Source organism: Chiloscyllium punctatum, chromosome 9 (assembly GCF_047496795.1).
Source record: "Chiloscyllium punctatum isolate Juve2018m chromosome 9, sChiPun1.3, whole genome shotgun sequence".
NCBI classification, from domain to species: Eukaryota; Metazoa; Chordata; class Chondrichthyes; order Orectolobiformes; family Hemiscylliidae; genus Chiloscyllium; species Chiloscyllium punctatum.
Genome location: NC_092747.1, coordinates 3,140,612 through 3,155,450, shown reverse-complemented (window position 1 = coordinate 3,155,450; position 14,839 = coordinate 3,140,612). Strand labels below are relative to the sequence as shown.

The following is a 14,839-nucleotide window of genomic DNA, read 5'->3' as shown; positions in this document are numbered from 1 at the left end:
CCAGGTTCTCGTCCAACAGGTTTAATTGGAAGCACTAGCTTTCGGAACATTGCTCCTTCATCAGTATGTTCCACAATCACCTGATCAAAGAGCGATGTTCCGAAAGCACATGCTTCCAATTAAACCTGTTGGACGAGAACCTGGTGTTGTGTGATTTTTAACTTTGTACACCCCAGTCCCGCACTGGCTCCTATAAATCACATTTATCAAACATGCTTGGGATTTTATTGAGAGTTTGTGAGAAAAGGGGGTGATGTTGGGTTGGACATGGTCTTGCAGGAGGGATTCGATGATGTGCTGACCAACAGACCCGCGGGGAACGTTGGAGGTTCGGAATTACAAGGGACAGGAACGAGCTGGACACAGAATTGGCAGAGTGACTGGAGACAGAGGGGGATGGTCATTGATGAGAGCTGGGGGTAGGTTTGGAGGTGGAGTTCCCCAGGGGTTAGTATTATCATCCTGTTTGTTTATATTGATGAGTTACATTGGGCTGAGCAAGGTACAGTTTCAATATTTGCTAATGACACACTTTGGAGGTTTTGTGAATCCCATAATTGTAACCCCAGCCCCCAGCCCCCAGCCCCACCCCCCCAGACCCTGACTCAGCCCCACCCCCACCCCCAGCCCAGACCCTGACCCAGCCCCACCCCCACCCCCAGCCCAGACCCTGACCCCACCCCCACCCCCACCCCCAGACCCAGCCCCACCCCCACCCCCAGCCCAGACCCTGACCCAGCCCCACCCCCACCCCCAGACCCAGCCCCACCCCCACCCCCAGCCCAGACCCTGACCCCACACCCACCCTCCAGCCCTAGACCTTAACTCCAGACCCACCCCCACACCCAACCCCCAGCCCCAGCCCCTGACCCCAGCCCCACCCCCACCCCCACCCCCAGCCCCAGACCCTGACCCCCAGCCCCACCTCCACCCCCCCCCCCCACCTCAGCTCCAGCCCCAAGGATGTATAGTCCCTCCTGTGAGGCAGTTTGAGGGGTCTGATTGTTACAGGCGCTACAGCAATGTAACCTATTCCACTGGACGTGAGGCAGACTCCAGGGGAAGACCTACCTGATCATGTAGAAGAAGGATTTGGGAGTTGGGATGATGTTGAATGGAACGGGAAGAGTGAGACCTTCCCGGAAATAACAAAGGTACAGTTTGGATCTGGCAAACTTCCACTCGACATCCGCATCGTCCTGGAAACGGGAGAGACATGGGATGGAGAGAAATTCAATAACAAGCATCGCATTGTCCAGGATCATCCAAATTAATACTCTTTTAGAAACAGGAAAATACCATGAGACATCTAGACCACACCTCCCTCATCACTGCCCCCCCATCAAACACTCCCAGGACAGGGACAGCACAGGGTTAGATACAGAGTAAAGCTCCCTCTACACTGTCCCCCCAATCAAACACTCCCAGGACAGGGACAGCACGGGGTTAGATACAGAGTAAAGCTCCCTCTACACTGTCCCCCCAATCAAACACTCCCAGGACAGGGACAGCACGGGGTAGGATACAGAGTAAAGCTCCCTCTACACTGTCCCCCCAATCAAACACTCCCAGGACAGGGACAGCACGGGGTTAGATACAGAGTAAAGCTCCCTCTACACTGTCCCCATCAAACACTCCCAGGACAGGGACAGCACGGGGTGAGATACAGAGTAAAGCTCCCTCATCACTGTCCCCCCAAACACTCCCAGGACAGGGACAGCACAGGGTAGGATACAGAGTAAAGCTCCCTCTACACTGTCCCCATCAAACACTCCCAGGACAGGGACAGCACGGGGTGAGATACAGAGTAAAGCTTCCTCTACACTGTCCCCATCAAACACTCCCAGGACAGGGACAGCACGGGGTTAGATACAGAGTAAAGCTCCCTCTACACTGTCCCCCATCAAACACTCCCAGGACAGGGACAGCACAGGGTGAGATACAGAGTAAAGCTCCCTCTACACTGTCCCCATCAAACACTCCCAGGACAGGGACAGCACGGGGTTAGATACAGAGTAAAGCTCCCTCATCACTGCCCCCCCCATCAAACACTCCCAGGACAGGGACAGCACAGGGTGAGATACAGAGTAAAGCTCCCTCTACACTGTCCCCATCAAACACTCCCAGGACAGGGACAGCACGGGGTTAGATACAGAGTAAAGCTCCCTCTACACTGTCCCCCATCAAACACTCCCAGGACAGGGACAGCACGGGGTTAGATACAGAGTAAAGCTTCCTCTACACTGTCCCCATCAAACACTCCCAGGACAGGGACAGCACGGGGTAGGATACAGAGTAAAGCTCCCTCATCACTGCCCCCCCATCAAACACTCCCAGGACAGGGACAGCACGGGGTAGGATACAGAGTAAAGCTCCCTCTACACTGCGCCCATCAAACACTCCCAGGACAGGGACAGCATGGAGTAGGATACAGAGTAAAGCTCCCTCTATACTGTGTCCATCAAACACGCCCAGGACAGGGACAGCATGGAGTAAGATACAGAGTAAAGCTTCCTCTACACTGTCCCCCATCAAACACTCCCAGGACAGGGACAGCACGGGGTAGGATACAGAGTAAAGCTCCCTCTACACTGTCCCCATCAAACACTCCCCAGGACAGGGACAGCATGGAGTAGGATACAGAGTAAAGCTCCCTCTATACTGTGTCCATCAAACACTCCCAGGACAGGGACAGCACGGGGTAGGATACAGAGTAAAGCTCCCTCATCACTGCCCCCCCATCAAACACTCCCAGGACAGGGACAGCACAGGGTGAGATACAGAGTAAAGCTCCCTCATCACTGCCCCCTCATCAAACACTCCCAGGACAGGGACAGCACAGGGTAGGATACAGAGTAAAGCTCCCTCTACACTGTCCCCCCATCAAACACTCCCAGGACAGGGACAGCACGGGGTAGGATACAGAGTAAAGCTCCCTCTACACTGCCCCCCCATCAAACACTCCCAGGACAAGGACAGCACAGGGTGAGATACAGAGTAAAGCTCCCTCTACACTGCCCCCCCATCAAACACTCCCAGGACAAGGACAGCACAGGGTGAGATACAGAGTAAAGCTCCCTCATCACTGCCCCCCCCATCAAACACTCCCAGGACAGGGACAGCACGGGATAGGATACAGAGTAAAGCTTCCTCTACACTGTCCCCCCATCAAACACTCCCCAGTACAGGGACAGCATGGGGTTAGATACAGAGTAAAGCTCCCTCATCACTGCCCCCCCATCAAACACTCCCAGGACAGAGACAGCACGGGGTTAGATACAGAGTAAAGCTCCCTCTACACTGTGCCCATCAAACACTCCCAGGACAGGGACAGCACGGGGTTAGATACAGAGTAAAGCTCCCTCTACACTGCGCTCATCAAACACTCCCAGGACAGGGACAGCATGGAGTAGGATACAGAGTAAAGCTCCCTCTATACTGTGTCCATCAAACACTCCCAGGACAGGGACAGCATGGAGTAAGATACAGAGTAAGGCTTCCTCTACACTCTCCCCCAATCAAACACTCCTAGGATAGGATCAGCACGGGGTTAGATACAGAGTAAAGCTCTCTCTACGCTGTCCATTCAAACACTCCCAGTACGGGTTATGCAGAGTAAATCTGCACAGGCACTGCCTTTGCTGTTTGAGTTCATGCATCTCTGGACATGGGAATGCGTCCAGGAAAAATAAACCAAGAGTGAAATTCCCAGCTAACACTGGAGGAACCTGTGTGGGAGAACTCTCAGCACAGGACAGATAAGTGCATAGATTTTAACATGGAACTTTGCTGTAAGTCTACAGTAGTGAGTGAAGTGGGTTCTTTCTTGACTATATGTTTTCTTGAAACCTGTCTCTTGATTAAGTTTTAAAAATATAAACCGTAAGTACTAAGTTAGCACGGAGCAGTGTTTTATAGAGCAATAAGATGGTGCGGTTTTCTGGGTCTGTAGATTGTGAAGGAGTAAAGATGGCTTTTAGTACAGTGATATGTTCTTCCTGTTGGATATAGGAGTTTAGGGAGAGTTTCCATGTTACTGATGATTGTGTCTGCAGGAAGTATCTTTGGCGGCAAATCCTATCAGATCACATGGATCGGTTGGAGCAACAGAGGCAGTAAGTAATTTACAAGAGCGGGGGGTGTAACTGATGGCAGTTATAGGAAGGGAGAAAAGCTGCAGATATGGTCAAGTAGATGGGTTAACTCCAGAAAAGGTAGGAGAGCTAGGCAGGTAGTGCAGGACTTTTCTGTGGTTATCCCCATTTCAAACAGGTATGCTGTTTGGGAAAGTTTAGGGGGTGATGGATTCTCAGGGGAATGTAGCATGAACAGCCAAGTTTCTGGTATCAAGACTGGCTCTAATGCAATAAGGGGTATGTCGGGTTCCAAGCGATTGAGTGTGATAGGGAACTCTCTAGTCAGAGGTATAGACAGACATTTCTGTGGCCCGCAGCAAAAAAGCAGAATGGTGTGTTGTTTCCCTGGTGCCAGGATCAAGGATGTCTCAGAGAGGGTGCAGAATGTTCTCACGGGGGAGAGGGGCCAGCAGGAGGTCATTGTCCACATTGGAACCAACGACATTGGAAGGGAAAAGGTTGAGATTCTGAAGGGAGATTACAGAGAGTTAGGCAGAAATTTAAAAAGGAGGTCCTCAAGAGTAGTAATATCTGGATTACTCCCAGTGCTATGAGCTGGTGAGGGCAGGAATAGGAGGATAGAGCAGATGAAGGCATGGCTGAGGAGCTGGTGTATGGGAGAAGGATTCACATTTTTGGATCATTGGAATCTCTTTTGGGGTAGAAGTGACCTGTACAAGAAGGACGGATTGCACTTAAATTGGAAGGGGACTAATATACTGGCAGGGAAATTTGCTAGAACTGCTTGGGAGGATTTAAACTAGTAAGGTGGGGGTGTGGGACCCAGGGAGATAGTGAGGAAAGAGATCGATCTGAGACGGGTACAGCTGGGAACAGAAGTAAATCAAACAGGCAGGGACAAGGTAGGACTAATAAATTAAACTGCATTTATTTCAATGCAAGGGGCCTAACAGGGAAGGCAGATGAACTCAGGGCATGGTTAGGAACATGGGACTGGGATATCATAGCAATTACAGAAACATGGCTCAGGGATGGGCAGGACTGGCAGCTTAATGTTCCAGGATACAAATGCTACAGGAAGGATAGAAAGGGAGGCAAAAGAGGAGGGGGAGAGGCATTTTTGATAAGGGATAGCATTACAGCTGTGCTGAGGGAAGATATTCCTGGAAATACATCCAGGGAAGTTATTTAGGTGGAACTGAGAAATAACAAAGGGATGATCACCTTATTGGGATAGTATTATAGACCCCTAATAGTCAGAGGGAAATTGAGAAACAAACTTGTAAGGAGATCTCAGCTATCTGTAAGAATAATAGGGTGGTTATGGTAGGGGATTTTAACTTTCCAAACATCAACTGGGACTGCAACATGTTAAGGGTTTAGATGGAGAGGAATTTGTTAAGTGTGGACAAGAAAATTTTCTGATTCAGTATGTGGATGTACTCTTGACCTACTCTTGGGAAATAAGGCAGGGCAGGTGACTGAGGTGTCAGTGGGGGAGCACTTTGGGGCCAATGACCATAATTCCATTAGATTTAAAATAGTGATGGAAAAGGACAGACCAGATCTAAAAGTTGAAGTTCTAAATTGGAGAAAGGCCAATTTTGATGGTATGAGGCAAGAACTTTCAAAAACTGATTGGGGTCAGATGTTCGCAGGTAAAGGGACGGCTGGAAAATAGGAAGCCTTCAGAAATGAGATAACAAGAATCCAGAGAAAGTATATTCCTGTCAGGGTGAAAGAGAAGGCTGGTAGGTGTAGGGAATGCTGGATGACTAAAGAAATTGAGGGTTTAGTTAAGAAAAAGAAGGAAGCATATGTCAGGTATAGACAGGATAGATCGAGTGAATCCTTAGGAAGTAGGAGCATACTTTAGAGGGAAATCAATCTCCAAAGATGGGAGGCACTTCCAGTCTCTTGGTTGGGTTGGATAGCGCTTATTTAAGATGAATATTCTTCCCTGTTTGCTATACCCTATACGGATGCTCCCCCTGGTTCAGCTCCTTTATCTGGCACCGTAAACAGCCCCTCATTAAATTAGCCAAACTACAGTTGCCTCACGGACATTAAAAATGACCAATTAAGCTCACTTTTGACCTACGTAAGTGATTGGGTTTGTGGGGACCCTCTTTCAATATGGCTAGATATCGAAGCCTCCCAGGCAAGGTGCTCCCTTACCAGTTTGCTGTTTTTGGACAAGGTGAGGACAGTTAGGGAATATTGCCATAACCCAATAGTCATCAATACTGTTAAAGCATGGAGGGCAATTCGGCAGAGGGAAAGTAATATTGGCAAAACATCTTTGTTTACACCTTTAGTGGGTATGCCGAGTTTTCAACCGGGTATGATAGATTCAGGATTTAAACGTTGGGCAGCTACGGGTATATCTTGCATGGGTGATTTATTTGAGGGAGATGTAATGATGTCCTTCGATCAGTTAGTACGGAAGTACGAGTTACCTAATAGAGACCTCTTTCGTTTTTTTCAAGTTAGGGATTTTATTCAAAAAAGGACCACACTTTTGACTGATCCCTACAAATCTGACATAGAAAGAGGGGTACTAAGGGCTAAGAGTACAATCTCTGTCAGTACTCTATATCACCAATTAGGGGGGGTGCCACCTCAAATGAGTCTGATCGACTCTGCAAGATGTGGGAAAGAGAGCTGGGTGTTGAAGTTTCTTCAGAGGCATGGGAGGATATTTGGGAGAATGCAAGGAAGATATCAATTTTCAATAGGACCCATGCTTTACAGCTGAAGATTCTCCACAGGGTCCACTTAGCCCCAGACCGTTTGTCAAAATTTAAACCAGGGGTATCTTCAGCATGCCCCAAGTGCAAGGTCTGTACGGGTACTCTTACCCATTGTCTTTGGTCTTGTGACAGGCTTCAAACATATTGGAGCGCTGTGGTGGGTGCAATGGAGAGGATTTTGGGTGTAGGGGTGGAGAGGGACCCTATTTCGCTCCTTTTGGGCCTACCCATTGTATTTCCTGCAGACTCGCATAAGGCAAAACTTTTCAATATTCTTGCATTCTGTGCAAGGAAGAATATCTTGCTCGGTTGGAATATCAGAAAACCCCCCAGGCCTGTCGGGTTGGCGGAAGATTGTTATGGAGCATATTCCCCTGGATTTTCTCACAAATATGGTACACCACAAAACTGAGAATTTTTACAAGACATGGCAATTCTTTTTGAAATACCTGGACACAGATTTATCTGCCACACTAACAAGGGCTTTTATATAGCCGTAACGATTGTGTTTCATGAGTCCAATATCCAGGGAGGAGGAACTGTGAATGTATGAGTGTTTTGTTTGGCTGGGCTGAGTTATTACTATTTATTTATTTGTTGTTAGGTATTTATTTAGTTAGTTAAATAGCTAGTTTAGGTTTTTATTTAACTTTATACTTCTCTATATATGTTTATACATTCGTATAGGAGGGTGGGTTGGGGAATTTGTTTATTAATTGGGTTTAGTTTTGTACTATTTTTGTACTGTTTTGAATTGCATTGTTTTGTATTTGTTGTAATATTTAAAAATCTATTTTTTCTTAATAAAAATATATTATAAATAAAAGAGGGAAGTCAGGAGGGCAAAACGGGGACATGAGATCGCTTTGGCAAATAGAATTAAGGAGAATCCAAAGGATTTTTACAAATACATTAAGGACAAAAGGGTAACTAGGGAGAGAATCAGCCCCTCAAAGATCAGCAAGGCGGCCTTTGTGTGGAGCCGCAGGAAATGGGGGAGATACTAAATGAGTATTTTACATCAGTATTTACTGTGGAGAGGGAAAAGCACAGCAGGTCAGGCAGCATCCAAGGAGCATAAGCCCTTGCCCGAAACGTCAATTTTCCTGCTCCTCGGATGCTATCTGACCTGCTGTGCTTTTCCAGCACCACTCTCTCGACTCTGATCTGCGGTATCTGCAGTCCTCATTTTCTCCTAACTGTGGAAAAGGATATGGAAGATATAAACTGCAGGGAAAACTGCATCTTGCAAAATGTCCAGATTACAGAGGAGGAAGTGCTGGATGTCTTGAAATATATAAAACTGAATAAATCCCCAGGACCTGATCATGTGTACCCAAGAACTCTGTGGGAAGCTAGCGAAGTGATTGCTGGGCCCCTTGCTGAGATATTTGTATCATCGATAGTCACAGGTGAGGTGCCGGAAGACTGGAGGTTGGCTAACGTGGTGCCACTGTTTAAGAAGGCAGTAAAGACAAGCCAGGGAACTATAGACCGGTGAGCCTGACCTCGGTGGTGGGCAAGTTGTTGGAGGGAATCCTGAGGGACAGGATGTACATGTATTTGGAAAGGCAAGGATTGATTAGGGATAGTCAACATGGCTTTGTGTGTGGGAAATCATGTCTCAAGGATATGATTAAGTGGTGGCATGGTGGCTCAGTGGTTAGCACTGCTGCCTCACAGCACCAGGGACCTGGGTTTGATTCCAGCCTTGGGCGACTGTCTGTGTGGAGTTTGCACATTCTCCCCATGTCTGCATAGGTTTCCTCTGGGTGCTCCGGTTTCCACCCACAGTCCAAAGATGTGCCGGTCAGGTGAATTGGCCTTGCTAAATTGCCCATAGTGTTCAGGGATGTGTAGGTTAGGTGCATTACTCAGGGGTAAATATAGGGTAGAGGAATGGGTCTGGGTGGGTTACTGTTTGGAGGGTCAGTGTTGACTTGTTAGGCCAGAGGGCCTGTTTCCACACTTAGGGATTCTAATTCTAAAGAGTTTTTTGAAGAAGTAACAAAGAGGATTGATGAGGGCAGAGCGGTGGACGTGATCCATATGGACTTTAGTAAGGTGTTCAACAAGGTTCCCCATGGGAGATTGGTGAGCAAGGTTAGATCTCATGGAATACAGGGAGAGCAGGATGTATACACTTAATGGTAAGGTCCTGGAGGGTGTTGCTGAACAAAGAGACCTTGGAGTGCAGGTTCATAGCTCCTTGAAAGTGGAGTCGCAGGTAGATAGAATAGTGAGGAAGGTGTTTGGTTTGCTTTCCTGTATCGGTCAGAGTACTGAGTACAGGAGTTGGGAGGTCACGTTGCGGCTGTACAGGACATTGGTTAGGCCACTGTTGGAATATTGCGTGTAATTCTGGTCTCCTTCCTATCGGAAAGATGTTGTGAAACTTGAAAGGGTTAAGAAAGGATTTACAAGGATGTTGCCAGGGTTGGAGGATGTGAGCTACAGGGAGAGGTTGAACAGGCTGGGGTTGTTTTCCCTGGAGCGTCAGAAGCTCAGGGGTGACCTTATAGAGGTTTATAAAATTATGAGGGGCATGGATAGGGTAAATAGACAAGATCTTTTGCCTGGGATGGGGGAGTCCAGAACTAGAGGGCATGGGTTTAGGGTGAGAGGGGAAAGATATAAAAGAGACCTAAGAGGCAACTTTTTCACGCAGAGGGTGGTGTGTGTGGGGAATGAGCTGCCAGAGGAAGTGGTGGAGGCTGGTACAATTGCAACATTTAAGAGGCATTTGGATGGGTATATGAATAGGAAGGGTTTGGAGGGATATGGGCCGGGTGCTGGCAGGTGGGACTAGATTGGGTTGGGATATTTGGTCGGCATGGATGGGTTGGACTGAAGGGTCTGTTTCCATGCTGTACATCTCTATGACAGGGACAGCATGGGGTCGGATACAGAGTAAAGCTCCTTCTACACCATCCCCATCAAACACTCCCAGGACAGGGACAGCACGGGGTTAGATTCAGGTTCTCTGCGTCCTGCTGTTCTGTCTTGCTGTGGGTGGTCAGTCTCACCTCGATCTTCTGAAAGGAGTTTGTGATCATAGCGACTAACATGTTGAGCAGCACTATGACCATGATGATGGTGAAAATCCCATACAGAATTCGTCCAACAAACTCCGCTACCACAAACTCCGTAAGATCGACTGAAGTTGGCTCCTCCATCCCGAACATGGTCCAGAAGAGGAACTGGAGTGTGCCATTAAAACTGCAACAGAGAAAGAGAAATAAAGATCTGGTCACAGGAAACCGACTCTGCAGGCGAGCCCCAACTCCATCAGACTCGAACCTCACTCAATGACACCACCAGCCTTGCCCTAAGAACTGAACACTGCACTTGGACCTGAAAACCAGACTGGGATTCACTCCCAACAACTGTCCATTCAAAGCAAGCGTGTGAGTTTGTATGTGTATGTATCTGTGTGTGTCTCTGTCTCTGTGTGTATGTGTCTGTCTGTCTCTCTGTGTGTCTGTGAGTATGTGTCTGTCTCTGTGTGTGCGTCTGTATGTGTGTGTGTGTGTCTGTATCTGTGTGTGTGCGCGCGTCTGTGAGAATGTTTTCATGTGAGGTGGGTGTATAAGAGGTTAAAGTGTTAATGTGTAGAGTTTACTTAATTTAGTTTAATTGTAAAACTGTTTCCATGGTTGTTCTCCCAATCAGGTCATTTGAGGCATTTTCTGTAATCCTTTTCAAATCTTTAACGTTTGTGCAGGTTCTAAGAATTAGCATTGCCTTGATTTCCTGGAAGCTCGCCCAGGGAGGTATAACATTGATTATGTTTAACAGCCAGCCTGGTCTAACATTTCCTGGTCTAACTGCTCTGATTGGGTAAATACCCTGTGAGTATTGGGTGAGCCAGGCACCTTGTACTGGGAGTGGCCCAGATGGGACAGGAGCTGGGGCTGTGGGAGAGGGGGAAAGGAGCTGTTCACTTTCTCAGCTGATTAACCTCAATGTTGAGTCCTGAGGCTGGGAGTTACTGGGGGAAGGTGAGCTGATGTATCTGTGGGTTGCACTGAACCTCAGAGGAGCACAGCAGCAGCTCAGAGCCACAACGTTTAACACGTACTGGGCTGGGCTAGTCAACATGACCAACATTTCCAGCTGCTTCAGCCTCCCCCACTCCCTCCCCCTCCCCCTCCTCAACAAACACTCCACCCCCTCCCCCTCCCCCTCCCCCTCCTCAACAAACACTCCACCCCACCCCCTCCCCCTCCCCCTCCTCAACAAACACTCCACCCCCTCCCCCAGCTCTTCCTCAACAAACACTCCACCCCCTCCCCCTCCCCCTCCTCAACAAACACCCCACCCCCACCCCCTCCCCCTCCTCAACAAACACCCCACCCCCACCCCATCCTACTCCCCCTCCTCAACAAACACTCCACCCCCTCCCCCTCCCCCTCCCCCTCCTCAACAAACACTCCACCCCCTCCCCCTCCCCCTCCTCAACAAACACTCCACCCCCTCCCCCAGCTCTTCCTCAACAAACACTCCACCCCCTCCCCCTCCCCCCCCCTCCTCAACAAACACTCCACCCCCTCCCCCAGCTCTTCCTCAACAAACACTCCACCCCCACCCCATCCTACTCCCCCTCCTCAACAAACACTCCACCCCCTCCCCCAGCTCTTCCTCAACAAACACTCCACCCCCTCCCCCTCCCCCTCCCCCTCCTCAACAAACACTCCACCCCCTCCCCCAGCTCTTCCTCAACAAACACTCCACCCCCTCCCCCTCCCCCTCCTCAACAAACACTCCACCCCCTCCCCCTCCCCCAGCCCCTGCTCAACAAACACTCCACCCCCTCCCCCCCTTCACCACCACCCACCCCCTCCACCAGCCCGTCCTCAACAAACACTCCATCCCCACCCCCTCCCCCAGCCCCTCCTCAACAAACGCCTCACCCCCAGCCCCTCCTCTACAAACACCCCACCCCTCCCCCTCCCCCAGACCCTCCTCTACAAACACCCCACTCCCCCTCCCCCAGCCCCTCCTCAATTATGAACAATGGTAACTGGAACTGAAACATGAACTCTGTTTCTCTCTCTCTGAGCACTGCCAGACCTGCTGAGTTTCTGTTTTGTTCCTTAGCTACAATCTTCATATCATCAGAAATCAGGTTCAGCTTGTTTAGTGAGACTCTCCTGCACATTGTTTATAAAACCTTATGTTCTGTTGAGAATGTGACTTGGAAGACGTTCTGGGATTTACATATTAATAAACCGAAACCTGCAATTAATTCTAAAAGATGAAAGACTGAATAGTAATCGTGGCTTGTTCAGTATATCCCATCGGTTGTATGACACAATGATCTTTTGCTATAAATTCTGTGTCCTATATTCCTCCCCCAATAGCTTGTGGCGCTCTGAAACCTAGTGATTCCAGCTGGACCTGTTGGACTATAACCTGGTGATGTGTGATTTTTAACTCTGTTCACCCCAGTCCAACACCGGCTTCTCCACATCCTCTGTACTGATTCCATCCTGACTGAAACACACACCAGTTACAGAGTACATCAAATTACACAGTACAGGACAAAACCCCCAAGGATGGTACTTCCATGACCAGCTCCTCCTTCTCCCCCCTATATCTCACCCCTGACCGTATCCTGGGACTTCTTTCCCCATCTTTTATTTACCCAGCTTCCTTTTATGTTATTGACACAATTTGCTCCACATTCCCCATGAGAGTGAGTCCCACATATCCCCTCCCCTCTCCCTGTGAGAGTGAGTCCCCATTACCCCCCCACCTCCCTGTGGAAGTGAGTCCCCATTCCCCCCCCCCACCTCCCTCTGAGAGTGAATCCCCATTCCCCCCCCCCTCCCTGTGGGAGTGAGTCCCCCATTCCGCCCCCCCCGCGCCTCCCTCTGAGAGTGAGTCCCCATTCCCCCCCCCCCGCGCCTCCCTCTGAGAGTGAGTCCCCATTTCCCCCCCCCCCTCCCTGTGGGAGTGAGTCCCCCATTTCACCCCCCCGCCTCCCTGTGAGAGTGAGTCCCCATTACCCCCCCCCACGCCCCCATGAGAGTGAGTCCCACATATCCCCCCCCCTCTCCCTGTGGAAGTGAGTCCCCATTCCCCCCCCACTCCGTGGGAGTGAGTCCCCATTCCCCCCCCACTCCCTGTGGAAGTGAGTCCCCCATTCCCCCCCCCGCCTCCCTCTGAGAGTGAGTCCCCATTCCCCCCCCACTCCCCGTGGGAGTGAGTCCCCCATTCCCCCCCCCGCCTCCCTCTGAGAGTGAGTCCCCATTCACCCCCCCTCCCTGTGGGAGTGAGTCCCCCATTCCCCCTCCCTCTCCCTCTGAGAGTGAGTCCCCCATTCCCCCCCCGCCTCCCTCTGAGAGTGAGTCCCCATTCCCCCCCCACTCCCTGTGGGAGTGAGTCCCCATTCCCCCTCCCTCTCCCTCTGAGAGTGAGTCCCCATTCCCCCCCCACTCCCTGTGAGAGTGAGTCCCCATTACCCCCCACCTCCCTGTGGAAGTGAGTCCCCCATTCCCCCCCCCGCCTCCCTCTGAGAGTGAGTCCCCATTCCCCCTCCCTCTCCCTCTGAGAGTGAGTCCCCATTCCCCCTCCCTCTCCCTCTGAGAGTGAGTCCCCATTACCCCCCACCTCCCTGTGGAAGTGAGTCCCCCATTCCCCCCCCCGCCTCCCTCTGAGAGTGAGTCCCCATTCCCCCCCCACTCCCTGTGAGAGTGAGTCCCCATTACCCCCCACCTCCCTGTGGGAGTGAGTCCCCATTCCCCCTCCCTCTCCCTCTGAGAGTGAGTCCCCATTCCCCCCCCACTCCCTGTGAGAGTGAGTCCCCCATTCCCCCTCCCTCTCCCTCTGAGAGTGAGTCCCCCATTCCCCCTCCCTCTCCCTCTGAGAGTGAGTCCCCATTCCCCCCCCACTCCCTGTGGGAGTGAGTCCCCCATTCCCCCCCCGCCTCCCTGTGGGAGTGAGTCCCCCATTCCCCCCCCACTCCCTGTGGGAGTGAGTCCCCCATTCCCCCCCCCGCCTCCCTCTGAGAGTGAGTCCCCATTCCCCCCCCACTCCCTGTGGGAGTGAGTCCCCCATTCCCCCCCCCGCCTCCCTCTGAGAGTGAGTCCCCATTCCCCCCCCACTCCCTGTGGGAGTGAGTCCCCATTCCCCCCCCTGCCTCCCTCTGAGAGTGAGTCCCCCATTTCACCCCCCCTCCCTGTGGGAGTGAGTCCCCCATTCCCCCTCCCTCTCCCTCTGAGAGTGAGTCCCCATTCCCCCCCCACTCCCTGTGGGAGTGAGTCCCCCATTCCCCCCCCCGCCTCCCTCTGAGAGTGAGTCCCCATTCCCCCCCCACTCCCTGTGGGAGTGAGTCCCCATTCCCCCCCCACTCCCTGTGGGAGTGAGTTCCCATTCCCCCTCCCTCTCCCTCTGAGAGTGAGTCCCCATTCCCCCCCCACTCCCTGTGGGAGTGAGTCCCCATTCCCCCCCCCGCCTCCCTCTGAGAGTGAGTCCCCATTCCCCCCCACCACTCCCTGTGGGAGTGAGTCCCCCATTCCCCCCCCATCTCCCTGTGGGAGTGAGTCCCACATGCTGGCTCCTCCCCCACCCACCAGTGTAGGAATTTCTCCTGAATTCCTGATTGGATTTATCGGGGACTGAGTCCTGGGCTCTGCTACAGATTGCATCATCTGCATCTACTTCTGTTTCAGAAATGTCCCAGAAACATGGCTCGGAAGAGTCAGGTGGTCATTTTTAACAGGCACAGACTCGATGGGCCAAAGGGTCTCTTCCAGTGGTGACACTCTCCATGACTGTGACTATCAGATTTCAGTTATGGAGACACAGCTGCTCTCTGTCCGGCTCTCACCAGTAATGGTGTGTCTAAGCTCACTCCAGGATAGGAACGGTAGACCTGTGCCTGGTACTCTCACAGTGATTGTTAGGAATTTACAGAAACTTAATAGTTTATCAATTCCATCCCAATCCCAATGCGCCCCCAGTGTTGGATTTGGTGTTTTAAAA

The 14,839-nt window shown here is 51.0% G+C and overlaps 1 protein-coding gene across 1 annotated transcript in view; it reads right to left on the bottom strand.

Annotated features, from left to right (window-relative positions):
- Positions 1-14,839, bottom strand: part of trpc2b (transient receptor potential cation channel subfamily C member 2b) — a 55,875-nt gene that overhangs the window by 7,007 nt on the left and 34,029 nt on the right. The window contains exons 9-10 of the mRNA XM_072576701.1: positions 9,877-10,069; positions 1,072-1,199 (exon numbers count right to left, since the gene is read on the bottom strand). Of these exons, the coding sequence (XP_072432802.1) occupies positions 1,072-1,199; positions 9,877-10,069 (321 nt within the window). The remainder of the gene's footprint in view (positions 1-1,071; positions 1,200-9,876; positions 10,070-14,839) is intronic.